The sequence below is a fragment of the Marmota marmota genome, unplaced genomic scaffold, assembly GCF_001458135.2.
Source record: "Marmota marmota marmota unplaced genomic scaffold, marMar, whole genome shotgun sequence".
In the NCBI taxonomy this organism is placed as follows: Eukaryota; Metazoa; Chordata; class Mammalia; order Rodentia; family Sciuridae; genus Marmota; species Marmota marmota.
Window position 1 is genome coordinate 22853166 of NW_026000019.1, and position 27629 is coordinate 22880794.

General features: G+C 58.1%; 1 protein-coding gene across 2 annotated transcripts in view; it reads left to right on the forward strand.

The window, feature by feature from the left end:
• Positions 1 to 2192: 2192 nt before the first annotated feature.
• Cd247 (CD247 molecule) overlaps positions 2193 to 27629 on the forward strand; it is a 60163-nt gene continuing 34726 nt past the window's right edge. Inside the window, exon 1 of one of the 2 annotated variants that reach the window (XM_015491888.2) lies at positions 2193 to 2430. In XM_015491888.2, the coding sequence (XP_015347374.1) occupies positions 2373 to 2430 (58 nt within the window). In that variant the 5' untranslated portion in view covers positions 2193 to 2372. The remainder of the gene's footprint in view (positions 2431 to 27629) is intronic. The other variant, XM_015491889.2, reaches the window with a different exon arrangement.

The following is a 27629-nucleotide window of genomic DNA, read 5'->3' on the forward strand; positions in this document are numbered from 1 at the left end:
TGTGACAGTGGTGGGCTCCTGCCGCTGGTTCATGCAGGGACCCCAGATGAACAGCCCTGGGTGCCCACTGAGCTCGGCGTTCACTTCTGGGCCTTCGAGTTGCCTAAGGCCTGGCCTCTGGCCCCAGGGACTGATCCTCCCCCAGGTGGGAGTGGGGGGGTCCCTTTCTCCACCCTGTTAAATCCCACCGCACCCTGGGCCCTGGAGAAGAGTGATCAAGGCCTCGGCAGAGCTTGGGGGGTCACACACTTCAGCACGCTGCCTGGGCAGAGAAGTGGCAGACGTTGCAGAAGCAGCACAAGGGGACTTTGAGGCTTGGCCAGCGTGGCCTGGTAGGTGTGGACGAGGCTGCACAGTGAGGGGCGTTTGCACCAGGTCTGAAAAGGAGGTCCTCAGGAGGAGAGTAGAGAAAGGCCTCAGGCGGAGGGACCCCTGGGGGTGGGGGGCGCAGAGCGCAGTACAAGCACCCAGGCCCAGAGGGTCTGTCCCTGCGCATGGTGGCCCCTGGGAAAGCACTTGGTCAGGGAAACAGCAGGCACTGGACCTCCGTGGCCTGCATCCCTGGACGCCGGCTCAGGATGTTGGCCAGAGGTGGGGGGCTCAGGGGCTGTCCCATCAGGGGGCCCCAGGAGGGGCTGACTCTGTAACGCTGAGGACAGAAGCCAGCCCTCCCTCTTGTGCATGGTCTCTGATGACCTGGGAGTCAGGGAACTACGAGGTGGCTTGCTGTCCCTGCAGCCTGGACAAAGGTCTTCACAGTGGGCACTCGGGAGTGTCAGAAGCCAGGGAGGGACTCTCAAGTGCAAGGCCTTGTGGGAAGGGGCAGAGCCCCCTTGGGGAAGACCCTGTTACTCCTCAGACAGCCTCTGGCCTCGCTGTGGGTGAGGCTTCCCTCCCGATTCTGAGGACCCCAGAAGGAGACACCTGAGGGTCAGCCTGCTCCTCCTGGCTCCTGGCCATGGCTGTGGTGCTGTCCTCACCGCTTCTGTTCTCCAAGAAATAGGTGCCCCTCCCAGGAGCTGTAGAAAGAATTGGAAGAGGGCTTCCACCGCCCCTCTGTCCTGGGGAGTTAACTCAGGGGCACTTCAGCACCAAGCTGCATCCCCAACACTTTGGTCTCGAGACAGGGTCTTGCTAAATTGCTAAGGCTGGCCTGGAACTTGGGATCCTCCTGCCTCAGCCTCCCGAGTCTCTGGGATTGTAGGCGTGTGCCACGGAGCCTGTCTCTGAACTATCCTTGTAAACTGCAGAATATGGTGCTTTGACTGGCCGGTGGGAGGACTCGGCCTACAATGGAGCCCATGGCAGTGGGAACCGCTCTCAAAGCCCTCCACCAAGGCTATGGGAGTGTGGCCTCCTCGGAGGGGAATGAGGTTGCTGTTTCCGAGAGGCGCGTGAGAGGCGGGCAGGCCAACAGTGGCTTCGTCTGCATCACTTACTGGAAGGCGCTCCGGCTGCTGGCCAGGTGTCCGCCAGGGTCTCCCTCCTGCCCCTGCCTGATTCCTCCACTGCAAAGTGTGGGCCTCGCTCCAGGAGCCAACCAGCCCCCAGTGCTCCCCAGGGCCCAGGGCAGAGTGGAGAGCCCTGCCTCTGTGTGCCCATCCTCCCCTCCCTTTCCTGTCACAGAGGCTCTGCGAGGGCCCGTGTCTTGTCCTCCTGAAGGCCATGACTGATCAGGAGGGCAGCCTGTGACCCGTGCTGGGCCAACAGAGCTTCCCCAAGGTTGACGAGGGACACTGAGTGTGTTAATTATCTATCAACGAGTCACACTGCTGTCAATTCTGTCCCTTCAACAATCTCCTAGTTGCCCGTGACTCGTGGGAGTGTCGGAGGCTTGGCCAGCGTGGCCTGGTAGGTGTGGACGAGGGATGGGCTGTTGGCCCACTGGGTGGCTCCCGAGGCCGCAGCCTTTGGGTGGTTCTGAAGGGTCAAGCAAGGGGCAGGTGGAGATGTCCCCAGAGCCCAGCAGTTCATCTCACATTCAGCCCGACTCTGAATCCAGCTCTGCCCTTTCCCCACCTCCGCGAAACAGTCGAGGGCCTGGCAGAATGGTGACCACGCTCCCGTGCGAGCGCTGGGACTGACCTGCCCATCAAGGTGGGAATTGATACACGTGGGACAAGAACTAGCCAGCAATAAAGAGACAGAACGAGGGTCAGACCAGAGACAAAGCAGGCTTCAGCCGGCTGATGTAAACACGCCCCCGACCTCAAGCCTCGGAGCTTCCTGCCGTGAGCCAGGGCAGGGTTCTCACAGGGCCCGCGGCCCTCCACTTCCTGAGGCGGAGGCACACAGAGCGGCAGGGCCTCCTTCAGAGCCCAGGCTGCTCTGCCATCGTCCTCTGCCCCGCATCTCCTGGGAGAAAGGACAAGATGAAGTGGGAGGCGCTAGCCATCGCGGCCATCCTGCAGGTGTGGTGCCCAGTTACAGGTAAGGTGCTGCCCGGCGGCACGAGCTCAGACCGTGTGCTGGGGTCCTCGAGGGCGTGAGGGCCTGGTGTCTGCCCCCTCCTGCTCTCCCAGAATCAAGGGCAGGGAAGCCCTGGCTCCAAACTGTAGCCCAGGGTCAAGCTGCCCAGAGCATGGATTGCCTGGTGATCAGAAGAGACAGGAGGGGGGGCGAGGGAAGGAGGCCCAAGAGCCTCAGGCCGGCCAGCTGGGACAGAGGGAGTGTGGAGCAGAGGCCAGCCCGGCGTCAGCGAGGCCACCTCACACGGCGACGTTCCGGCCACCGTCCCCTCCCGTCATCCTGAGCAGGCACCCTCACTCTGCCAACAGAGGACATGTCACCAGCCAGTCAGGCAGGGTCACAGCCAGTGGCACTGGTCACTGGCCTGAAACTCCTGGCCAGGACTGAGAGGCCCAGGAGGGGGAAGCGGCAGGTGTGGGAAGTAGGAGCTGCAGCCCCACAGAGCGCCTGCCACCTCTGGACCCAGAGGGTCCTGTCACGCTCACGGCCAGGGCCGCACTAGGACACTCCCTTCCCCGGCCAGAGACAGAAGCAGGGAACCACGAGAGATGGGCCTTGTCGAGGGGCCACCGGGAGGACTTGGGCTCTGGGAGGCCGGCCGTCTGTGTCCAGCCTCCCGTGTTCCCCAGCGCAGACCCTGGAGGGGAAGGGAGGCCGCAGCCTGCCCAGAGGGTGTCAGGCTGCTTCTGCCAACAGGGCGAGCTTCACTTGTGTGGGTCTGGGGAGCAGGGAAGGGAGTTAGGACCGTCCTTCTGCAGTGGGGCTGCCTCCACGAGGGAGGTGCCGGGAGGGCAGGCGAGGCCCCCAGCATGGCCTGGCCCTGGGCTAGCACCTCGCCGGCTGCGAGGGCTGCAGGACGTGGGGTTTTCTCTGATATTGTAGCTTTTCTCAGAAAGGGTGTGAGTCACAGCGAGCTGTGGGCCAGGGCACCAGGTGGAGCCGGGCAGCCCCTCCCTGTGTGCAGGGGACAAGGAGGTCCCAACAGCCAGGATCCTGCACAGCTGGAGGCCTCAGGCTGGGGAGGCCGGGAGGGAGGTCTCGCCTGCAGTTCCCAGCTGGTCGGCTTGTGTGGGCTCTGGGCTGAGGACAGGCCCAGTGGAGTCAGAAGGAACTGGGAGCAAAGCCCGAGGACGGAGGCCGCCCACTCCCAGAGGGCAGGGCAAGGGTTCTCGCTTTCAGGACCTTGCTGTGTCCGAGCCTGACCATCAGCTCTTTCTAGAGAGGCTGATAAACAGACGCCCCAGGCCGCCTGAGGCCGCCTCAGTGCTCCCCTGCAGGAAGGGCTGTCAGCAGCAGTGGGGCCTTCCCGGCCCGGGCCCTGTTGTGACCTGTCCCCGAGCCGCTTTCAAACATGGGCTTTTACCAGGCCTGTCCCGTTTGCGACTCAACAGGATCCTGACCAGGACCACCTGGTCTGTCCAGAACCTGCCCAGGCAGCCTCCAGGGCCTAGGCCGGAAGGACTAGGATGGCCTGCCTGGTGCGCAGCACACGGCTGTGGCCCTGGCTCCTTGGTGCCCGACTCCCTGCTCCACCATGGCCAAGAATGCACGGGGGTCTGCGCAGCTTTTGTGCTTTCTTTAGTGAAAAGACGTAGCTCGGACATGAAGCCCCAGGGCTGTGAGCAGCTCTGCTTTAGGAAGTCACTGGACTTGGTAGAGTCAGGCCAACCACAGCATTTTCTGTCTGTGCAACTTTAGCAAGTTACTGAGCCTCTCTGGGCCTCAGTTTTCTTATCTCTAAAGTCAAGGTAGTAGAGATGTGAGGTGGAAAGTGAATGCAATATGCCCTGCGTGTATGAGCCAGTTAGAGAACTTGCACCAATTAGTGCTATTACACCTCGACTGAGCTCTTGTAGACCTAGGCACAGGAGAGGAAACCCGCCGCTGGGGTTCTCCATTCATTCCGATTGCGTTGTAAGGCCGCAGCGGCATCTCCCCCATCTGTTGGCACCCAGCTCACCCCTTCTCTGAATTCTGGGTGCACTCCATGATCCCACATTGGCTGGGGGGGAAAGGAGGCTTGGAGTTTGGGATGTTCATGGAATTTTGAATTTAAATTTTTAAGATTTCCCCAAAGTGAAAACAATATATAATGTCAATATTGAAAGGGGAGAAAATCAGAAATAGCGTGGCCCCACAACCCTCCTCAGGGTGGCCCGAGGATGAGGGACATCCGTTTGCATCTCACTGGGATCCTAGCTGGGACCACCTGGTCTGCTCAGAACCCGCCCAGGCGGCCTGGTGGTGCGGGTGCCTGCGTGTCTAGTGTGTCCATCTGCAACACCAAGCCTCGGTCAGGCTGCTGGAGGACCGGCAGGAGTGTGGACGTGACGCAGCACAAGTTCACCGCCGTCCCTTTGCCTTGGCCTCTGCACTGGGCTCTGCATGCCCAGAGAGGCCGCTGGTGCCTGTCCTGCGGGTGACAGGCCACGTCTGCTGCCACTCACCACCTCCCAGAGCGGCGCTGGGCGCTGGCCGAGGCATGGAACCCGGCTGTAGTCACTTGCTCTTCTCAGCTTTGCTTTTGTTCTCTAACAACCAGATTTGGTTTTCTTGGATGTCCACGCTTTTACCTCCAACAGTGGCCAGCACTGCACCCTGGGCTTTACCTAGCAGGGTCCAGGCAACTGTCCTGCATTAGGACACACATGTCGGGAGTCCCTTTTCTCCTGTGGGTCCCCTGGGTGAGCAGTATTCAGAAATGGTTCAAAATAGCTTTCTTAATTCTGCTTGGACAAAGCTATTTCTTGTCAGCAGGAGAGTGATGGTCAGTTTAATCAATTTGGAACACGCATTCATTCCATCTGGTTAAAGAAAATGATTAAATCAGTCCTTTAACCTGTTAGTCGAAACACAGTGATCCCTGGTCCCTGCCGCATAGCCACGTCCTCCAGCCTGAAAACCGCTCAGAGTTCCCGAGGGATGAGCCGTCCTGCTCCTGGAGCCCCAAGGACAGCACCTGGAGCCCAGCAGCATCGGGGCTTGCTGAGAGCAGGGGATCCAGACGTCCCCCACCGTCAGGTTTGCGTTAATGGTCTACCTGGGCCTGCTGGATTGGCGTCCTGTGACCCTCTCCTCTGGACAACTTAGTATTCAACAAAGTGCTTTAAAAACAAAACTAAACAAAAACCAGGAATGAAATTGGAAGGGGACAAGGCAGTTTGAGTGGACTGTGATTTAAGGTGAGGTCGGGTTGGTTTAAGGTAAAATCCTGCCGACATTAAAACTTTCTTGGCGGACCATGGGAAATTCTGCTATTTGTTTATTTTGGATCCATAAAGAAGATGAATTCACGTAGTTAACTAATGTATCTCAGAAATAGAGATAGAAGCTCATTTTTTCTGATTTGGCTTTAATTCTATGGAAAAGCAGAAAACAATCAGGCCTTCACCCCTGGACTAAAGAAATCATTAACAGATTAAAGGTGCCAAGGGGAAATGGAGACTTTGTAGATCATAGTCGAGGTCACACCGTTCAATCGCCCCATTGCCTCAAAACACGGAAATAAGACACAGGGTTAGAGCCGGTCTCACAGACCAGCATTGAAATAACTGCTCCGGGTACCTATCACTTCCTTCCTCTGTTAATCTGAGATATTTAATAAAAATATGAGATCACGGAAGGACGTGAGCGCTGTTTCAATCCATAACCAGCCAGCCCAGGGGCTCTCCTTTCCTTCTCTGCGCCCCATGCCAGCGTCTTCATGCTGCTGGTCTTGGCTCTCCTCATGAGCGTGTCGGATGCTGCTTTCCTGCACACTGGTGTGAGCTGTTCTCGGCTCGGCCTGCCTTCCTGCTCTGAATGCTCTGGGCACTTCCGTGCACCAGCATCACCTTTTCTTGGCTGTTGGACATTTGCTTGTTGGACATTTAAGCCGTTTCTGAGGTTTGTCATGATAGCGGATCCTGCAGGAAAATCTTTACAGATGTAGCTTTTGTTAATTACTTGGGCAAATCTAGGATTGACAATTAAAAGAATGGGTTGAAATAAAAAAGCATTTCACAGGACCCTCGACTTCTGTTGACAACAATCCGATTGAGCAGAGGGTGATTTCTGGTTCTTGGGGACCATCTGCAGATGTTTGTGTCCGTCTGAAGGAGGCTGGGAAGGCAGGAGGACAGGGACACGGGCCAGGGCCTCTCACAGCCCTCCTCGGGGCCAGCAGCCCGCCCAGAGCCCTGCTCCTCCTCTGTGAGATGCAGAGGTGGTGCCTGTCTCCCACAGGGAGTGTGGAGGAGATGTTGTCAGAAGGGCCTGTGCGCAGGGTGCGTGGAAATCCACGGCCATCATCTTGCGTGCCTCAGTTTCCCCATCTTCGCAGACACAGCCTCATTTTCCTGAAGGAGCAGAGCAGAACCACTGGCCTAACTGGCTTCCGTTTTCTTCCCGTCACTGTAAACCAGTTAATTTCCCCTTGTGCCTTAGTGTCCTCGTCAGTAAGACGAGAGAAGAGGAGGGGGCTGAACAACCCTTTTAGCTACAAAATGCATCATCTTGAAATCGCAGTTTCTGAGAACACTGAATCCCCGAGCTCTCCACCGACCCCGCCCCACCTGGGTAGGCTGTGGGGGCAGAATGTAGGCTGCCTTCTCCGGCTGCTCTGGTTGTCTTATAAAACGACTCCCCGACTGGGAAAAGCCAAGGGCGGGGTTTGGAGCTCTCCGCTGGCCCTGCAGGTTGTGCATCTGCCGCAGGTGCGAGGGGCCACTTGGGACTGCTGGAGAAGGCCTGGCTTTGCTGGAGGTGGCCGAGTTGCAGGGCTGGAGGTGTTGGGAGTGTCCGTTGGGCTGTGAGGATCATGTCTGCGAGGATCATGCCACTCGGCAGCTAATTTTCAGGCATGAGGGGCAGAAAGCCGGGAGAAAGCAGGGCAGGCGGGGTGCTGGCCCCTCTGGCCGCCGGTCATTTGCAGAGTCCAGTAGAGATCTTCGGGGGGCAAGTGGCAGCAAAGGCAGAAGAAGGGTCTTTTCGTGAGGCTTGGTGACATGCCCAGGATAGATGGGCTCCAGACACGCTTCCCGGGCCTCTGGGCCTACCCGGGACCCTCTGCAGCTGATCCGCTCCATCCTGAGTCCGCCCGCTGAGTTCCGAAGCAGATTTTATGGAATTCTCCTTAGTAAGCACTTATTTCTAGTTTCCTCTCAATTCTTGAAGTAAGAAATAATTATTTTGTTGCTGAATATCTTTATTTTACTACACATTTTCCTGCTGAGCATGAAATATTGGGTTGTCAATAAAGACCTGTTTTTCCCTGACATGTTATCATAGTTTTGAACTCGCATTTCCCCAAATCCGGTAAACCCGTATTTTCCATTTTACTTTTAATAAACATGCCTATTTTGGAACTTTCCTGCAGGTGGTGGAGCTTGGTGTGTGTTTAGTTCGTTCCTGCTCCCTCACCTTCTGCAGAGGTAGAAATGAAATCACACTTGAGGGGTGTTGGCCTGTGATTAGCTGTTGTGGGCATGTGCCTTCCTCGGCCTGCGTATGAGATTTCCTAAAGGAACAGCTCCCTGACACAGACTTGGAGTGGAGACTTGGCTTTTTTACTGAATCCTCAAGGAGGGGAAGAAATTGTCTTCTACTTATGTCAGAACTTGCATCTTCCTACTGGACCTGGGGGTGAAGTGGAACACGCAGGTCCCCCCTCGTGCTCCTGGTGGAGCAGAGCAAACCACGCTGAGAAGGCCGAGGCCCCACAGAGTGACCGAGCGCCCAGAGGCAGACGTGCAGACACCTGTGGCCTGGAGAGGGGTCCAGGGAACGGGAGGAGGGAGGGCGAGGCCAGAGCTCAGACCCTGCAGCAGGACGTTCACAGGGACGAGGGTCTGTAGCCACTGCTGCCCTGGCCAAACTGAGGGGGTGGGGGACGGCTGGCCAGGAACGTCGCGCGACAAGGCTCTGGCGTTTGGGTCCCACAGACCCTCTGCCTCCCTTACACTGTCTGGGAGACGAGCCCCCCATCCTGTTCTCTGCAGCTTCCCACCGCCCCAAATCGTGCTCGCCTAAGACGTGAACAACAGTCTCAGTTAGACTTGCCTGTCCCCATCTGGGCTGGGAGTGACGGGGAGAATTGGACAGAGCTGTTGTGGGAAGAGCCGGGCAGACGGGTGTGGGGGCCAGGTTACCCCTGTGCTGTAGATGCCGGCTGGGGGAGGGAGCCAGGACGGTGACTCCGTTATGCACAGCCTGAGCCAAGCCCAGGGGTTTGTCCAGGTCAGGTGGATGCCCAGTAGGGTAGGTGGGTGCCCAGTGTGCGTGCTGATGTGTGTGGCATGTCTGTGCTCATCTGTGCTGTGCCTGAGGGGTGTGTGTGTGTGCACCAGCAAGTGGCCTTGTGTGTCCCGGTGAATGGCCCTGTGTGTGGGGGTGAGTGGCCTTCTGTGTGGTGAGTGGCCTTGTGTGTCTCAGCGAGTGGCCTTGTGTTTGTGGCGAGTGGCCTTGTGTTTGTGGTGAGTGACCTTGTGTGTGTGGTAAGTGGCCCTGTGTGTGTGGCGAGTGGCCTTGTGGGGGTGAGTGGACTTGTGGGAGTGAGTGGCCTTGTGTGTGTGGTGAATGGCCTTGTGTATGTGGTGAGTGGCCATGTGTGTGTGGTGAGTGGCCGTGTGTGTGGCGAGTAGCCTTGTAGGGGTGAGTGGCCTTGTGTGTGTGGCGAGTGGCCCTGTGTGTATGTTTGGTGAGTGGCCCGGTGTGTGTGCTGGCGAGTGGCCCTGTGTGTGTGTGTGTGTGTGTGTGTGTGAGGCGAGTGGCCCTGTGTGTGTGTGTGTGTGTGTGTGTGTGTGTGTGTGAGGCCCGTGGCCCTGTGTGTGTGGTTGTGCATTTACAAGGCATCTGGGGGCAGCAGGACAACTCTGTGGAAGGCCGAAGCCCTTGAGCTCAGAGCTGCCGTCACAGCTAGTGAGCAGCAGGGTGAAGACGTGGCTGAGCGTCTTCCAGGGTTCTGAGGATGGGACAAGAGCACTCTGTCCAGACGAGAGCCTCTGGGATCTCGAGAGGGAAGTGACCCCTAACGGATCTTAGGACTTGAGGCTGACCGGGCCCGCACCCTCTCCTGCTCCCAGGCAAGCCTGCGTCTCTCCTTCCCGCCACCTTCCTGCCCCAGATCCCAGGACAGACCGCATCCCCCTGCCCCCTGTGGAAGCCCATGCACCACCTCACGTAAGCCCAGATGTGTGGGGATCCCCCAGACCCACAGCTGGAATTAAAACGAAGGTGGAAAATCATTGTTCTCAGAACTCGGGGGTGAGCTCTTCTCACAGCGGAGACCCAGTGCATGGGAGTTTCAGGAAACTTAGGCGTCAGCAGTAAATGTCACCAACCCCCCAGATTCTCACCAGTGTTCCCCACAGTGACCATCCTGTGTGTGTTGTCCAAAACAAAGAGCGTTTGATGCCTTTCTTTCTGTAAGCAAACCAACATGGTGGCTGCTGGTGGCCTGTTTGACCATGGAGACGGTGGATATAACCAGGGGCACTTGGTTCTGATTATGGAAACCTGGCCGGCCACTCAGCCAATCACCAGTAGAGCTTCACGAAGCTCTTCATGTGCTCTGGTCAACACAGACCTGCAGCGGTCAGCTGTGTCAGCCCTTGACTGGGCCCGCATCTTGGAGATGGCGTTCAATGAGTGGAGAGCCCACTGGCAAGAGAGTTCTCAGTTTTACAAAGAGACTGAATCTGCCCACGTGGCTGGTCTCATTTTCCTCGTTCGTCGGCCTTGCTTGCTAATTTCCACGCTGGGTTTCGAGGCAGAGGAAGCATATACTGAGGGGATGCCACCCAGGACTATTTTGAGTTAGACTAAAGAGCTTCAGAAATTCCTCCTTTGATTCCTCCGGGCAGAGAGAAATCTTTGTCTTTTCTCTCACTTAATGATAAATGCTTCAAAGCCCAGACCTATATAAAATACACAAATGCTTTCTGGACAAAATGGATCTTGTCCATTTTCTTTGGGCTTCGATGGGAACAATAAAGATTGAGCTACAAAAGGTTGGCAAAGAGGATTATCCTTTTTCTTTTTATTAAGCATTGAGGCTTCAAAAGGACAGCCCAGAAAGTCCGATAATTGTATCCACCACTGCTTACCCACCCGTCCCCCTGCTGACCTGGCCTGTGAAATCCCCTTTTAAACTCTTGGCTGGCTCTCACCTGCCCATGCAAAGGCTGCATTGTGCAGCGTGCCTGTCCGCAACTCCAGGAGAGGCGGCTTGAAGCACACTGTCCCTTCACCAGAGCAGCGCGTCAGGGGACAGCTCTCTGGATGGGGGTGGGGTGCGTCTCTAATTTTCAAAGCTTCGGAACCTCACTTTGGAGAGGGAGCCCCTTGGGGGCTGAAGTGGACGGTGAAGAGTCTACAGTCACAGATGCCCCAAATCCAAAGGGGACGAAGGGGAGGAGTGAGGGAGACTCGGGGAGCGGTTTTGATCTTCTCAGCAATTTCTTGATTTCGTTAGTTTAGAAAACACATTGTTAGTTTCCAGCTGTGGCTCTAAATCAAAGCCTCAGGCTCGAAGCTGATCTAACTCCTGATTTCAGTCCATAACTTCCTCAGAAAACCCTTGCCGGCCATTTGGAAGAGCATGGAGCGGCTCCTGCATGCCGAGGGATGAGGGGAGGGTTTGGCTATTCAGGCATTTTGAAGTTTGGGTTGGACATTTCCTAGCAGTGTCCAAGCCTGGAGTCATCTCAGCTAAAAACAGAAAGATGACCTCCCAGTTGGCCAGTCATCCTGAAGTTGGTGCAGAATGATCACCAAAGCATGACTTTAGTAAGTGGCTGGTCCTCTCCCTGGGCCAGTAAAGAGGCCCGTTGCTTGGACCTGGCCACTCTGATCTCAGATGTGCACCAGGGGCCTGGCGTCGGAAGGGCAGCCACCACAGAGCTGCAGGTGGCTGCACTGCGTGGGCTCAGACACCTACCCGGGGCCCAGGCCGAGGCGGGCCTACCACCTCCATGAGCGGGGGCGGGGTGCAAAGAGGCATGGAGCCCCAGGCAGCGTCCACCAGCAGAGTCTCTGGTCTCCTCACCGGCTCCAGCTTCTTCAGGCCATTGCCCCTCCTCCCTAGGCCCTCTGGCCGGTCCTCCCACAAGGAAATAGGGGCCGGAGGACCTGGGAGGGCGTCCACTGGATTCTCCCAGGAACATGGCAGGCAGAAAGAAAGCTGTGCCCACAGGTCGGCAGGGCGGGTGCTCGTCCACAGGGGCGTCTGGGGATCTGTGTAGGTGCTGTAATGTACCTAGGCTCAGGAACGGCATTGCCCGTCCCCCCCAGGCCGACCGGGCTGCCCTCTGCTCGGACAGGCTGTGCCCCTCAGGGTGTTAAGCTGCCCACAGAGGGGCATCATTTTGGAGATGCTGGCTTAAGGTCCCTGAAGGAGGACTTGGCCCCCTTCTCAGGGGGAAGAGAGGGACGGACAATCATTCGCTTCTGTGCAGATTGGGTCCCTCTTCCCTGACCGTCTTTAGAACCCCATTAAGAGGTTCTCAGAGTCGTGAGAAGGGCTCGGGGAGGACTCTCGAGTGGCTCCGACAGGAGGGTCCTGGGGGACTGTGGGAGGAGCAAGGGACGCATCCTGGGGGTACCGTCAGATGGTAGAGTTGCAAAGAAGAGAGGAAGGGGAGCCACGTGATCTGGGGCACAGCAGGTGGCAGGGGCCTCCTGAGAGCCACCCCACTCTGGGGTCCTGTAGGAGCAGCCCTCAGCCGATGGCTGGACTCCCGAGCCACTGCTCTCAGGTGGGCGCTGAGGTGCTGTGCCCCTGGGAATGGCTGCCGGGTGAGGTCCCAGCTGGGGACAGGGCTTCCCGGTGCTCCATCACTGAGGTCTCCTCCTGCCTGCCTCAGTTCCCCAAGCCTCCGAACTCAGTCCCTGCTCAGGTAACAGCGTGAGTCCACAGACGGGGTGGCGACAGGGCAACCAGACATAGCTGGGCTCTCAGTTCTGGCCCAAGGTCAAGGGCTGCCTCTGGGGGTGGCCCTTCTGCTGAGAGCCCTTGGGTGGCACGAGGCGTCACATGTGGAGAGCGGGGTGTGCACACGTGGCCTGTGTGTCCTGGTCTCCCTTCCTCTGCCTATACAGCCCCACCATTCTCCAGGGGACCCACCTGAGGATCTCGCCTTGTCACCACCTCCTGAAGGCCTCAGCTCTACGCCCATGTCAGATCACATGCCCCCCTCTTAGTACTCCCGGGGAGTAAGTTCCAACATGAGATTTCGAGGGGAGAAGCTATATTCCCAGAATCTACCCTATCAGTTTCCTGGGGCATGACAGTGGCTTTGAAAGCAAAAGTTTATTGTCCCAGAGTTCTGGAGCCTGGAAGTTCAAACTCGAGGTGCTGGCCGTGCCAGCCTCCTGACTCAAAAGCCTCCCCCAGCTCCTGGAGGGGCGCTGGGGCTCCCTGGCCTGCCTGCCTTCTCATGTGGGGCACCCCTGGGTGTCTCCCTGTGCAAGTAAGCGTCCCCATTTCATAAGGACGCCACCATGTTGGGTCAGGGCCCATCCTGACGACCTCTTCTGCAGACTCCTACATCCAAACTTGTTTCCTGGGATCTCTCCCAAAGAACTCTGTCCTTTAACCTTTGCCTCTGGGTCTGCTTCTAGAGGAACTGAAACTTGGATACCCTTTGAATGATGCCCCCTCAGGGTGCAGAGACACTGAAACTTTCCTAGCACCACATACAAGCCCCTTGCAGAAATCCCGATCTGAGTCAACGCTTTAATTTCTCACTTCAATGCAAGAATATGCTTCCTGACTTCTTTGAAGGCTCTGGCAAGGGCACTTCTAGGTGGCCTGGTTTCTTTGCAGAGTGCTGATGGTGTCACCAGGACAGGGCCCGATGGGGAAGAGGAGAGGAGAGCTAGCAAGCAGCAGGGGTCTTTTCACTGGATGTCACTCAGGGAGGACTTTCCCTCCTGCTGGCCCCTGAATCCTGCTGAATGGCCGGCACTGGGGACAGAGCTTCCCAGTGCTCCCATTACTGACGTCTCCTGCCTCTGGGGCTGCCGATAAGTGGCCCCCCTTGTCCCCCAAGATGGGGTAGGTGCGCATCAGAGGGAGGGCGCCTCTGGCCCGGGAGCCCCGGGGTTGCCCTTCAGAGAACACAAGCAGCACATTCGGCAGTCTCGGAATGAGTCTGCTGGTGAGTCAGGCCGCGGGGCTCCTCTGCGCCTCAGATGGTGCTTCAGACCCTCTTTCCCTGCTCCAACTCTGGCATCTTGGCCGCGTAGCAGGGAGCTGGCAAGAGACTGTGAGAGGAGCAGAGGCCAGTGTGGCAGCTGGGCTGCCCCTGCGCCCTCTGTGGCTCCGTGGCTGGGAGGGAGCGCAAGGAGGTCTGTTTCCAGGTCACAGCTGCCAGGCCCTCCACCTGCGGCTGTGGCTCCAGTTCAGCTCTGAGACGAGAAAGGCTGCCAACAGGTGTTTCCCTGGGAGGGGACACTGAGCGGCACTGTAGGGAAAGGGAGAGAGGACTGGAGACGGGAAGGGACAGGGAGCCCTGCTAGAGGCCTGTCCACCGTGGGGAAGAACCTGCATTTCCACGGCTCCTTTCCCCTTCCTTGGTGGGCAGCGCTGACGGTGAGCCCTGGACACAGGGCTGTGAGGGAGACTATTGATTGGCAGCGACACTGATTCTGCTTTACCCCAACAAAGTGGCATTTGCTGTGGCAGGGGACGGCAGCTATGTTCAGTCAGCACTGCTGGACGGTGGCTGTGAGCCTGGTTCTGGAGCCCCATTTACTAGGGCCAGGAATTCTTCTGTGTCCTCAGGGCACGTGGGAGCATCTGGGTCTGGGCCATAATATCTCCCTGCAAGGCGTCTCATGGAGAGCAAATGTCCCAGTGCTGGGGAGTGTGGGCCGAGGACCCAGGCAGGTCCTCACACAGGGCCGTCACGAGGGCCGGCCCCTCCTTTTCAACTCTGTACCGCTGACTTCTCGGGTAGTTGCACTTTGCTTTTCCGGCTGAAAGATTCTCCAGGCAGGGACCCTGGTGTCTGTTTCTCTGTGCCTGGAGCCTTCGCCTTTGGACCCCTCGAAGGTTCGCGCGGAGGGTAAGCATGGTCAGCGCGCTCTTCGCCAAGGGTCAGGGTCAATGACACTTGTTACACACACTCACAAATGCGATAAGGCGTCCACCCACCCCTGGTGGGGAGCGATGGGAGCAGAGCCAGAGCCTGCGTCCACGGCGCCTCCAGCATGTCTCCCTCCGGGTGTCCACCTCTGCGTTTGAGAGGTGATCCCACCAGCAAGCATCTGCCCACCTCTGTGGCTCCATCCTGTAGCACCAGGGACACCTGAGGGCCCCTCCTTAGGTAGCCACGTGGCTGGAGTGGGTGGTGGCCAAGCTTAAAAAAACATGGCACCGGCTAAAGGGGAAGCACCCTCAAGTCAGGCAGCCCTGTCACCAAAGCGAAATGGAAAACCCAGCGAGCCCCAGCTGGCCGGATGGCAGGGCGTGTGTTGTTCTCTGGTTTGCTCTGTCCTCGGAGAGTTTAGTCATCGTAGTTTCTATTCTCAGGAACCTACAGCACATCACAACACACAGCGCCTTCATCTCCAAAATAATTCTGGTGTGCATAGGAGAGCAGGGGGCAGTTAGGAGAAATCACATGTGCTGCAGGAGCCACAGAACCCAGATGGTCAGTAACGCTAATGAATGACCTGCGCATGGTGGACGGCCACCTCTCTGTCTCTGCTTGCAATCAAAGGGTGGCGAATTCTACTTTAAGCTGGTGTTCAACCTTAGAAATTATGTTGATTTGGAAAGTAAAACTCCAGCATCCTGTTGAGGGAAGATGCAAAGAGACTGGAACCCAAGAACAACACGAGTCTGGAAAAGGGTGGCGGGAGCCCTTGCGGGGCTCGGAAGCCCTGGGAGAAGGGGGGTCTGCAGCGTCGGCACCCGTCATCCTAAGCCGTCCTCAGGAGTCAGCGCAGCCTAGGAAGCAGGCTCCGGGAGGATCTCTGTGCATGGGGCCTCTAGGGACGAGAGCCACATGCCCAGCGTAGCAGACCCCTTCCACACCACGGTCACCAGGGGAACGCTCAGGTCAGCTTAGAGCTGGGCCCAGGGCTTTTAGGTAAATCATGTCATAAAGAGTCTATGGCCTGGGGGATGTGTAGGCCTGGCCCAGTTTTCCTGATGGAGAATGAGGTTGAAGAAGGTGATTTGCTCAAGGCTGGTGATCAGTGGACTTGGGATTTGAAGCCTAGTGTTGGAGATCCAGGTCCAGGCCCTCCGGCCACACGGCTGTGGTGGGCAGGATGCACCTGTCTCCGGCCCTGCACAGGCCTTGCCCCGGCTTCCCCCATTACACACAACTCTCGTTTTCTGTGTTTTCCTCTTAGAGGTTACATTTTCCACTCCTGATTTTAACCCAAAGAAAGACTAAGTCGATTCCATCAGGCCACACTTGAATAAAGCAAGCTGGACAAAATTCCTGATGCCCTCTCGCCCCGCAGGGTGTGGACCCCTCAGGCATGGCCAGGTCTGTGCCACCACAATTCCCCAGGGCACAACCGCTGTCTTCTGCTGTGTTGGTCTGCCTCTAGCTGGTCTCGCCCTGGGGGTTGGATGCTTGGAGCTGACTCCTGGCTTGGCACTGTTGACATCTGGGACGGGAACTCTTCTGCTAGAAGCTGTTCTGCACGGTCAGACGCTAACAGCATCTCTGCCTCTGCCCACTAGATGCAAGTAGCACCCTCCCCCCCCAGTGTGACAAGCACAAATGACTTTAAAAAATGCCATATATCTCTGGGGGTGGGGGATCCACTGCTGTTTGAGGACTAGAAATTGGAGTCATAATTTTCCTTAGTCAGTCACTCAGTGACGATTAGCCCATGCTGGACAATTTATCTGACTTCATTTTGGTGATTGCACTTACCAGGAGTCCAGCGGTCTGTCTCCTACTAAAGCTGCGTTAACGCCATGCTGCTAACACGGGGGTGCCCGTGAACATGGCTCCAGGAGGACAGTCATAAACCACAGAGAGCAACCTTGGCTTTGGGTGTCCCCGTGCGGCTCCTCCTCTGTCTTCTATCTGCAGCTCCATCTAGATAGTGGGGTTGAAGGAACTCAGTTTAGGCAGGAAGTGAAAACAGATAGACTTATGAGGCAACCAGACCTAAATTAAAATTCGGGCTCCATCACTATTTAGCTCTGTGACTTTGGGCAAGTTCCCCAACCTCTCTGAAACGATTTTCTCCTATATGAAGTGAAGATTGCCTACCTTGAAGGGCTGCGGGGAGAATTAAAGAGTGCGTGTAAAGGGCCCTGGTGGAGCCAGGAAAACGGCAGCACCTTAGTAAGTGTTTTCTAGGACTACAAATTTTAAAAGAATGTGGCTGAAGGGATGGTAGAAAGCCTCTCGGAGCGCCCCAGGCGTCTGGTGGGGATGCCAGTGGCAGGTCTGTCTGTGGCTGAAGCCAAGAGTCTTCTGACGGTGCCGGAAACGGAAGCTCATCTCCAGCTCCCTGGAGGCCCTCTCCAGGTGGCCTCAGCCCACGTCCCTGCTCGTCTGCCCCTTGAAGGACCTGAGCATCCCAGAGGGGAACTGGGAAGGGGGAGTCACATGGGACGCCAGCGCCGGGCGGGCCTCAGCCAGGGACCTGGGGCGTGAAGAGCCCGCAAGTCACCAAGCTGCCTCAGGATGAGTGTGAGCAGGGGCGCAGCCTGAACCACTGTGGCTCTGCACCGCATCAGCACCCCAGAAACCAGTGCCGTGCTGAGGGCGGGCGGAGAGTCCTCAGGACCGGGGGGCGGCAGGAGGCGGCTCAGCGGAGCTAGGGGACCCCTGGTCCAGAGCAGCAGGGCCGTGGGAGGCAGCAGGGAGAAGGGCAGCACCTCAGCTGGCCAGCACACGTGGGGGAGAGCTGCCCAGGGGCTTTCTGGAGCCCTCTTTCCTCCCGCTTCTGCGTCAGGAATCTGCCGGTCGAGAGCCTGAAGACCCGGCCTCAGTCCCTTTACTCCAGGGCCCTGAGCAGGCAAGGCTGGTGGTTGAGCCAGAAGAGGCTGCAGGTGGAGTTCGGGTCCTGCGGGCTGGGTGCCCTCACCTGGATGTTCTGGGGGCTTGTGGTCTGCTCTCAGCCCAGTGCTGCCCTGCGGGGCCAGGTCGCCTGTCCCAGGCCTTTAACTTGCACTGTTTGCAAATCCAGTGCCAACCGCAGTCACCACTGTGTGTCCTTGTTTACTTCATGCTGCACCTTAATGGTCACTTACCACTAAGGAGGCCTCCGCCACCCTGGACCACGACAGAGACCACGGAGCTGGGAGTCGGCGGGGCCGCTGCACCCACCCAGCCTCCCTGCGGGTACCCGCCGCCTCTAGACCCCAAATCACACACCCCCTAAGACAATGTTTATCATATTTTACAAACTCAAAGCATATTTATTGTGGAAAATACAGGAAAAAAAAGAAAAAATTGTTTTTAAATGTGGCCATCAGGCCGCAGGAGCACGCTGCCCACTCCCCCACGGCGGGCTGCGGGCCTGGCTCTCGCGGCTCCTTCACGTCACCGTAAATCACGGCCATCTTTCTTGTCACCAAGTATTTCTCAGCACGGGTTTTAGTGCCTGTGGAGTCCATGATTTACTTTCCCTCTGCCTGTGGTGGGGCATTAGATGGCCTCACAGTCGGACGCATGGTAAATAATGTCACCGTGGACATTCCTCTGCACACGCCTGTGTCCACAGTTGTGGTCATTTCTTTGGAGTAAATTCCGCGCCCAGGGGCTGCTTGTTCCTGAATGCCGGGAGGTGGACAGGTGCGGGAGGCCTGGCAGAGGTGAGCTCGGGGCCCTGAGCTCAGGGTTGGAGACGGAGAGTGACAGTCGCCCGCAGCCTTGAGGGACATTTGACTCCAAGTGAGGTGGAGGTCTGGACTAGGGCCAGATGAGGGGCGTGGCTCCACGGTCCAGCAGGGTGGGTCAGGCGCTGGGCGGGGTCAACTCTCCAGCCCTCGGGAACGCCGGTTCCGCAGCCGCCGGTTAACCAACTTCAGACAAAATATCTCTTAGAAATTTCAGAAAGTTCCAAAGAGGAAAACTTGAACTTGATGAGCCCCTGGACCACGGCTGTGCGGTGATGTGGCCTCCGGCCGCTTCGTGGGCGGCAGGCTCTCTGGCCCGCAGGGTGGGTGTCCTTTGTCCCCACAGCTCCCTCGCTCTGTGTGGCGGGGCCACGTGGTTTTGTCTGACCTGAGCGTGGGTCGGTGCTTCCTGTGGTCATTCTTCAAACCTGGCAGAGAGGCCCAGCCAGCCTCTGAGCATTCAGATGGCACCAGTCACCACCGGGATCTGCAGAGGGCACTCGTACTTTTATGTGTAAACGCGGTTTGACAAACACGAGGGTCTGCAGCATCCCCCGAGTCTGGTGGGCGGGGGCCTGGAGTCAGTACCCCAGGGAGGGCAGCTCTGTTACTCAGTGGAGTTTGCCCAACACACACGTCTGGGCTCCCACGTGCTGGGCCCTGTGTGGAGGTGAGGGGACACGAGGAGCCAGCTCTCCCTCCTCTCCGGGGTCAGTGTGACGCTGCCCCAGCTTGTGATGAGCTCTGCCCAGGCCCCTGCGGGCTGGACACACCCGTGGCTGTTGCCTTGGTGGAGAGGGGGCGAGGGGGCCCCTGCCTTTGTCCTCTCAGCAGCTCATAAGCTGCAGTCCCTTGATAGCCCACTTTACAGGCTGAGGCTGAGGCTTGGAGGGCTGTGTCCCGTGTCCAAGACTACTAAATGTCCAGCCAGGGTTTCAACCTGGCGCCGAACGTCCGGGCAAAGCCTGCCGTACAGGCCCTGTATTGTTGGAATCACGAGACCGAAAAGTTCCCCTAAGATGGCATAAGGAGTCCACTGAACTTTTCGGTGGCTACTGGGCCACCAGCCCCTCCTGGGACCTACCCTCCTGCACACCTGAGTGGACACCGCTTGCCTGCACGGCTCCTGCGATGGGAGAGCCAGGCAGCCAGCAGAACCGGCCTGCCCAGCCGGGGCGAGTCTCTGCTGTAGAACAGGCCTGGGGACGGATTTCCAAACCCCTTTCCAGCCCACAAACTCAGCAGGTCCATGAGCTGATGCAGCTGCTGCTCGGCCCTCCCTGGGTTTTGCTTTGACGTCACTGTTGCTGTTTTGGTGCTGCCTCAGCCTCCCCAGGTGCTGGGGCCAGCCCGTCTGTGTCCTGAGAGAACGTCTCATCTTTAATGACTCTTTCTCCACATCCAGGGCCTATGGGACACACAAAATGCGAAGGAAAGCACCCGCCCTTTAAGGGACACACATTTTGTGATATTTTTTGATCCTTGTAACAATCCAGTGACGTCGCGGTGTGCAGCCAGGGGGCAAAATGAAACCCGACGTGCCCCCGTCCTAGACCTCTGAGCAGTGCTGTTGGCTCTCAGAACCCGCCCCCCCCCCGTTTCCCTGTCTGACCCTTGCAGCAGCCCCTCGAGGTCCCCAAGGTTGGGAGAGCATCTCAAATCACAAATGAGGGGACAGTGCTCTAGAAATTCCAATTACCTGGCCAGTCCCCATTAGGAGACCATCTGACCCTTTCAGAAAAAGTGGGCACATGCCCGTCTGTTGGTGGCTTGGCTGAATGGGTCTGGGCTGGACTGGGCTGTCCGCACAGTGACTCCCAGAACTCGGGGAGTGTGCTTCCGCCTCCCACCCCGTCCACAGTCACTGCCGCCTGAACAGTGCCCTCCGTCCTGCCAGCCTAGCTACTTGGGGACTGGGGCCTAACCACCCACCACCGCCCCAAGCTGTGTTCTTGCTCTGCAGCTGGGCCAGGAAGCCCCGAGGCCCCCGCACGAGCAGGTCTGCTGCCCCCGAGAGCTCTGGTGGGCCTTTTGCAGAGGCTACCTGAGTGGAAGAGGGTGAGCGTGCTGTGCGCTTCCTGGGGCTGATTCTAGATAAGTCACTCTGGGGACCCTCGCCCGCAGAGAAGCCTCTAGAACAGGAAGAGCCTTGGGATCAGGAGGCTGGTTCTGGTCCTGGCTGTGCCCCTGACATGAGGCTCATTGCTTCTGCTCCTGATTTCTTCTGTGCATTATGGCAGGTTGGGACAGAGATGGTCAGTGAGGCCCCTTCTGGCACTGGAACCTAGTCACTATAGAAAAGGCAGGGAAGAAATGAGCCCAAAGGCCCCTACCAACGTGTCCTGGCCACTCTCTTCCCTGCCTGTCAGTCGAGCTTCTCTCCGTCCTGCTAAGGCCAGTAGGCTCAAGTCTCCAGGCTTGGAGAAGGTGGAGGAGGGAGCTGCCCAGGGGAATGACAGGGGACAGTGGGGAGATTGCAAAAATAAATAAATAAAGCCCAGCCCCTTGTGACAAGTCTGGGCTCTAAAGCCAGACCTTCAAGGGTCAAACCTGCTCTGCCACGTCCAGGTGTGTGAGCCTGGAGGAGTCATCTAAGCCCTCCTGCGCCTCAGCATCCCCCTGGTAAAATGGGCACCATGACAGCTCTCGGCACAAGGACAGCTGTTTCCCACATGCAGGCTCTGTGGGGCGGAAGGGAGAGATGCAGGAGGAGACAGGTGCAGGGAAGGGAGAAGGACCGGGAAACGGCAAACCTGGCGGGCAAGCAGGAAAGGTGGCCACCAGGGTGACTCTCGCCTGCCCCAGAGAACAAGCAGGGCTCTAAAGAGCAATCCGCCCCTCCTGGGCCTCCTTCCTCCCTGCCCCGCAGACCCTGGGGCCCACTCCACCAGCTGACACTGCCCCTGTCCTGTCCCATCCCCAGGTGTCCCTGGAGGAGTCACCTCTGCCTCCCCCACACTCACGAAGGGATCCCTTTGAGGGGGAAGAGTGATCTCCCCTCCCCTCAGAGCCACCGCCAGCTCAGGAGCAGGCTGTGCGGGAGGTGTCCCCACCTGGTGCTGGGGAGGCTTGTTTGTGATTTGAAACTGAAGGGGGCAGCTCCCGTTGGAAAACCCCTCCCGCAGGGGAGCCACCTGGGTCCCTCTGAAGCTGGCCGGCCCTGTTCTCTCTCTTCTTCTCTTCCCTGGGTGCACCTACAAGCTCTGAAACACAAGCTGTGGCTGCCCTCACCTCCAAAAACAGTGGAAACTGTGGGACTCCCGAAAGTCACAGGCAGGAGGAGAGTGAGGGCGAGGGCCAGCCTGAGCCTGACGTCAGCCCTGGCCGCAACTGGCCCCCCCAAACTCACAACGTGGACACAGAACAGGGAGGATCGCCCGAGCGCCTAAGACAAACTTAATCACAAATGCTTCTAAGTTTTCCCCAAGTTTTTAAAAACTGTGGTCAAATATAAATTCACCACCTTAACCCTTTTTGAAGTGCGGGGTGGTGGTTAAGTGTGTTCGTTTGCTCCACAAACACCACCTCCAGCCATCCTCTTGAGAATCCTTTCATCTTGTAAAACTGAAACCCTAACCCACCAACCCTATCCCCCCTCCCCCCTCCTCCAGCCCCCCGACTTTCTCCTGTGATCTGGAAACTCTAGGTACCGCCTGTGAGTGGAACAGCTCTGGCTGTTCCCCAGCCTAAGTCCTCAAGCGTCCTCTCTTCCTGAGACTGAGTGGCAGACCACTCACGCACGGCACAGACCACACTTGCTGCCCTTTGCTGGCCGATGGACAGGTGGGAGGCTTCTCCCTCAGCCACCGTGGTGCCCCGCTATGAACATAGGTGCATAACTTCCTCCTCGAGAACCTGCTCCCGATTCTTTGGGCTTCAGACCTAATGGTGGGATTGCTGGGTCCCATGTAGCTCCATCTTGAGTTTTGGAGGGACCGCCGAACCCTTCTCCACAGTGGCCAATGTCTTCAGCCTCCACCCAGGCACTCGGCGTCCCAGCTTGGCCTCGCCAGCGCTCCGCTGTGGTTCCGACAGCAGCTGTGGTAATAGCCATTCTAATGAGGGTGAGGGGCCTACATTTTTTAAGAAGGCAAAAATGACCAAAAAAGTTTTCAAAAATTATAAATATAAAATATACTATTGCAGTAAACTAATTTAACAAATTAATGGTTTTAACACACCCCCTAAAAAGATAATAAGCTCCTTTAAAGATGGCTTCCTAAGAAGGAGAGGGCAAGATGAAAAGAATGGGAGATAGCTAACTAACCTAATTAGAATTAATTAATTAATTTTTAAAAAGAAAATGTGAGAAAAAAGCGAGGTAAAATGGGGCAGCAACCAGAATGCTCTTTCTGGAGTGCAAGGCCAGGCCTGACCTTCCTGTACACTGAACCCCCCAAAGGTCTTGCACCTCCTACTGGGACACACATGCCTGGGGACACTGATGGCTCTCAGTGTCTCTGTGTGGGGAGGGACACAGAGGTGAGCAAGCACCGTTCCCTACTGGGCCAGCAGGTCAGAAGAGTGTGGGGGGGGGGGCGTTTGGAGCTAACCCAGGTCTGCCTCTCAGGGCCAGAAGGCCAGCCTCCGCCCTGGCTGCCCAACCCTCAGCACTGCCAGCTCGGTCGGGGGCCAGCCTGGGTGGCCTTCAGTCCTGGCCTTCATCATCTCTAAACCTCCTGTGAGGGAGCCCAGCAAGGCTCTCGCTTCTTCCACTTCAGGGGAGCAGGAGGCTGGGCCCAGGGCGGCTCTGGTGCTCTGTGTGAGGGGGGTCTCACAGCTGCCGCAGCCCCTGCCCTTCAGGATCACCTGGGCAACCGGATGGCCACAGCATTTCACAGATCACAGAAAAGGAGACCCATGTCTGTACCGCGTCACTCTGCGTTGTGTCCCTGCATCTCTGATGCCCTGTCTTCTGGGCAAAGGCATCTAGGGGAACAGTGGCCTTGCCTTCCCACGTCCCACGTTCCTACAGAGGGCGGGTGTCCACGGAGCGCCACCCCAAACCCGACCAACTGAAAGAACACTCAGAGTGGACCAACAGGGCATCGCTGGCTCTTGACGGGTCAGCTCTCACAAAGCAGGCAGGAGATCTTAATTACCCTGGTTCCAGACACAAAGGCCCCATAACATCTCCTCCTCTTTGAATACATATTTTCAAAGAAGGTGACGCAGGAGCACTTTTAATTCTGCTGTTGGAGGCTGACTGAGCGCCACGTTTGTCCTACACAGTCACAAGAGCACACGGTGCCTCTGACCTGCGGATGGGGGACAAGCGCTCTCATTTTTCCCCACAGTGACACGTCCCTCTTGGGAAAAGCCTGCCCCAGATTTTTATTAGTCTTTTGTAGGCTGTTGGGTATTAAACCTCACAAATCCATTCTGTGTGTCTCAGCCCTGCTTTCAAGTTGCCTCCCGTGAGCCGCGGGCTCAGGAAACGCTGGGGAGCAGCCTGGTGCTGGTGCGGGAGCCTGGTCCCACAGACAGCCCCCTCCACTTCAGAGCCGGGAACAGGCTCAGATGGTGGCGCTGAACAGGCTCAGGCGTACGCGTGCCAAGGGGAAGCATGTGTCCTGCTGTCAGAGGTCTCTCTCTAGTTCTCCAAAACATCCTCAATATTACCATCGCGTCAACTGGCAGAGAGGCTCTGCTGGACCCCACTGTAGTCAGGCTTCTGAACCTTCTGCAAACTGTGAAATCCAGTTTTAGCAAGAGGCCCCCTCCCTGGACAGCTGAGCCCAGGTTCCTCACCTCACCAGTCCCTGGGGAAGTCTGCCCACCTGGCCAGTCTTCTGCCAGAGTATTAAGTCAGTTTGGCCAGAATCCCCCAAGCCTGGAGGTGTCCCCAGGAAACTGTCCTCTGACCCCACTCTGCTCATGCTGAGTTTGGAATTGAGCCCCATCTTGTCTCTCTCCCAAGACCCCCTTGTGGTGGTCTTTGTACCCACCTGCACATGCTGAATGAAGTCCTGCCCACCGCGCTTTAACAAGTAATTTTGAATAATTTTCCTTTAACCCATCTTAGCAATAAAGTCATTTTAAAGATTTTGGGGGAAGATACGATGATAATCCCTCATAGTCACCCCGACTTCCACCTTCTCATGGCCTCCTGTGTGGCCCTTGGAGAGAATGGCTGTCAATCCGTCCTGACAGGTGGGGAAACCGAGTGGGGCCAGGACCCGTCCCGCCTCTGCTGCCACTAGTCAGGTGCCTGCTGCCCTGGGCATGCCACCTTGTCACGAGAAGGCAGCGTTGCCGGGACAACGGGTGAGACTTGGGCACGGAGGGAGGTCAGAGCCACCTTGGTCGGTTCCTCCGAGTGTGGTCATTGGTTTGAGCCCTGGGCAGGGGAACAGCATCCTCCAGGTCTGCAGGTGCTGGCCAGGAGCCCCTGGAGGAAGCGCCCCGGCCCTGACCTGCCCTCCACGGACTGCCCCTCTCCTGTTCACACACAGGCCTTGGAGCAGCAGCAGCTCCAGGTGGGAGGGCCGTGTGATGCTGACCGTCAGCAGGCCACAAACCAGAGACAGGGGATGTGGTAGCAGTGGGGACTGGCTCCCAGCGTGGGAAACGGTCTGCACGCGGCGGGCACCCGCCTGCCTATGTGCTGTGTGCTGCTGGGCCCCAGCAGCACACCTCTGGGGTCACAGGCATCTCCTCTCACCTCTGGGGTCACAGGCATCTCCCTAGGAGCAGCAGCCGTCCCCACAGCCCCCTCTGGCCTGCCCACCAGGTGGCGGGGAGCTCAGGGAGGTCCGCGTCCCACAGCACCTCTGCCCCCAAGGCCCCTGCTCTGCACCCCACATGCCTCTCATGAGCCGTGTGACCCAGGCAGGCCGGGTCCTTCCGGAATTTGATTTCTCACTTGAAAACTAAGGTGTGTGGAGAAGCCAGCCAGCTTCCTGATGGTGCTGTGGTTAAAACGCACTCTCTTCCCGCTGCTGTTCCAGGCGCTCACTCCTGGCCTGGCCCAGCCTCTTCTCCCACTGCGTTTGGGGAGCTGGGAGCTGAGGCCACCGGCCCCTCTGAACATGACCGTGTTGCCTTGCCAGGGTCAGCAGTGGCGTGGGCAGCAGGGCCATGTGGAAGAGGTTTCTGGAAGGTAGCCCGGGGACTCGTGCCCCCCTGGCCCTCCAGGCCCTTGCTTTTTCTAGTGACCTGGCTGGTCAAGCTCCTTGTCCACCCCTTGGCTTCTTTCCCCCACTCGCACCCACAACCCCACCTCCTCTGGATGCAGACATGGCCCTGTGATGAGGTGGGGGGCAGTGAGGAGGACAAGTGTCGAGCCACTGATCACCGCCTTGGCCATCCGCAAGTGGTCCGGGGGCGGGTCAGCAGCCAGCCCCGGGCTGCTTCATGAACTGGCAGAGGGTGCAGGTGCTGGGTATGGGACACAGCTCTTGGAATGCCAGCTGAAGGGCTCCAGTCGGTCCTCGTCCTCCAGGTCCTGGACCCTGTCCTCTGAGCTCCCTGAAGGCACTGGGGCACAGAAGGGGGCTGTGCCTGTGCCTGGGATGGGGCTTGGGAGCCTCCATTCCCACCCAGGAAGGGGAGAAGCAGGGGCCCGACCTTTAGAAGTAAAGATCCATCTCTGAGAGACACCAAACTCCTCCAGAGGAACGGGAGGGAGTGCAGGGGGACGGGGCCTGCCCGTGTCTAGACAGCTGCAGCTGCAGGCTGCACACCAACGGCTTCATAGACCTCTGCCCGCCCAGCCCCCACTCGGCCCCCAGTCTCCCTCCCCAGGGTGCTGGGGGAAGCAGACGGGGGCCACTGGCCCTGGGCAGTCTGGGTGTCTTTAGGAAGTCTCCCCATGGCACTGTGGCCAACCTGGGGGTCCAGCCATTGCTTGTGTCCCTTGGAAGGCGGCCAGGGGATCCTGTGCTGGGGCAGGGGACTCTGTGTGTGCCTCAGATTCAGACCCAGAAGGTTTGCTGGGAGAACAGTGCCCGAGTCCAATGCTGTCACGGGGTTGTGCCATCCCTGGGCAATCATGCCGCCTCCCAGAACAGCACCCTACCTACCAGCTGTGTGTTCTTGGGCCGGTAACCGAATCTCTCTGAGCCTCAGCTGCTTTGTCTATAAGATGGGGAGAACATGGCCTATCCCCCTAAGTGAGCTGTGAGGATACAACAAGACACATAACAAGTTCTGGGGACGTAGAAGATAGTAATAAGTACCAGCTCCCTTGGGGGGAAAACTAGCATGATATTTTTTTAAGGGCATAAGGATATTCAAGGTCTGTGGGGAAGCAGGGTGGGGGGGAGAATGGCTACTTTTAGGTCTCGACACACAGTCCCTGAGGGGTCCCCAGTGTTCTTCCATGGGCACTCACGTCTGAGCTGAAGGCATTGGGGTCCCTGAGCTCCTCAGCTGTCCACCTGTGGTCACTAGGCTGGACTAGGCCTCCCAGAAAAGGTGGAGACCAGGGGCCAGACCAGGACTTGCCTGGCCTCCCCCTCCTTCCCAGCCTCCCCCTCCTTCCCAGTCACCCCCTCCTTCCGGCTAGCTCTGTGCCCAGCCTGGAAGCAAACTTGGTCTCTGTCTAGTGGCCGTGGTGGCATGCGCAGGACAAGTCACCTGCCACCTCGCCTGCCTTCCCAGGGTGGGGACAGCTGAGACTCCTCTCTCGGGGGAGAAGACAGCGCCGTCCACAAACCTCTGAGAGGGTCCCTCAGTAACTCTGGGCCCTCCAGTATGCTTGAGGCCCCGTCCTGGTACTGCTGCGTCCCCAGCAGCCGCTGGGTGTCCCTCGGTGAGGAGCACAGCCTCTGGCCCCTCCGGTCCAGCAGGCTCAGCAGTGGCTCTGTCCTGCAGGGCCTGTGCTCCTGCTGGGGGCGGGAGGTGGGGGAGGGGGAAGAGGAGGCACCCACACAAGACACAGGGAGGAGAGCAGCCCCTCCACCTTCCCACAGAGGCCGGCTGAGGTGGGGCTCAACATTCATGAGCACGGTGGCCCTTCAGGGTGGCTGAGTGGGTAGCTGGGTGGGTCACCTTGGCCCTTTATTCCAGAGTGGCAGGGTGGTGTTGAAGGGCAGCGTGGGGGCTGGAGCTGCTGGGCTCCACAATTATCCTCAGGCCTGGGGACTTCATGGGGCCTGGGAAGCCTCTAGTCCCTGTCCGGTCAGCTCAGAGGGGTGGGCCTCCTTCCAAGAGCTGTTCAGAGGATGAAGAGAGCAGGGCCCAGGAGTCCTGCTTCAGAGGCGGGCAGTGGGGTCAGATGGGCCTGCTGAGGAACACCCAGACCAGAGTGGACGGGCCTCGACCCTCTCGGCCCCCACCCAGCTTCCCGTCCCCACCTGCTCTGTGCCTCCATGTCCCCTGTGAACGGGACCAGCAGCAACCCCCCCCCCCCCCC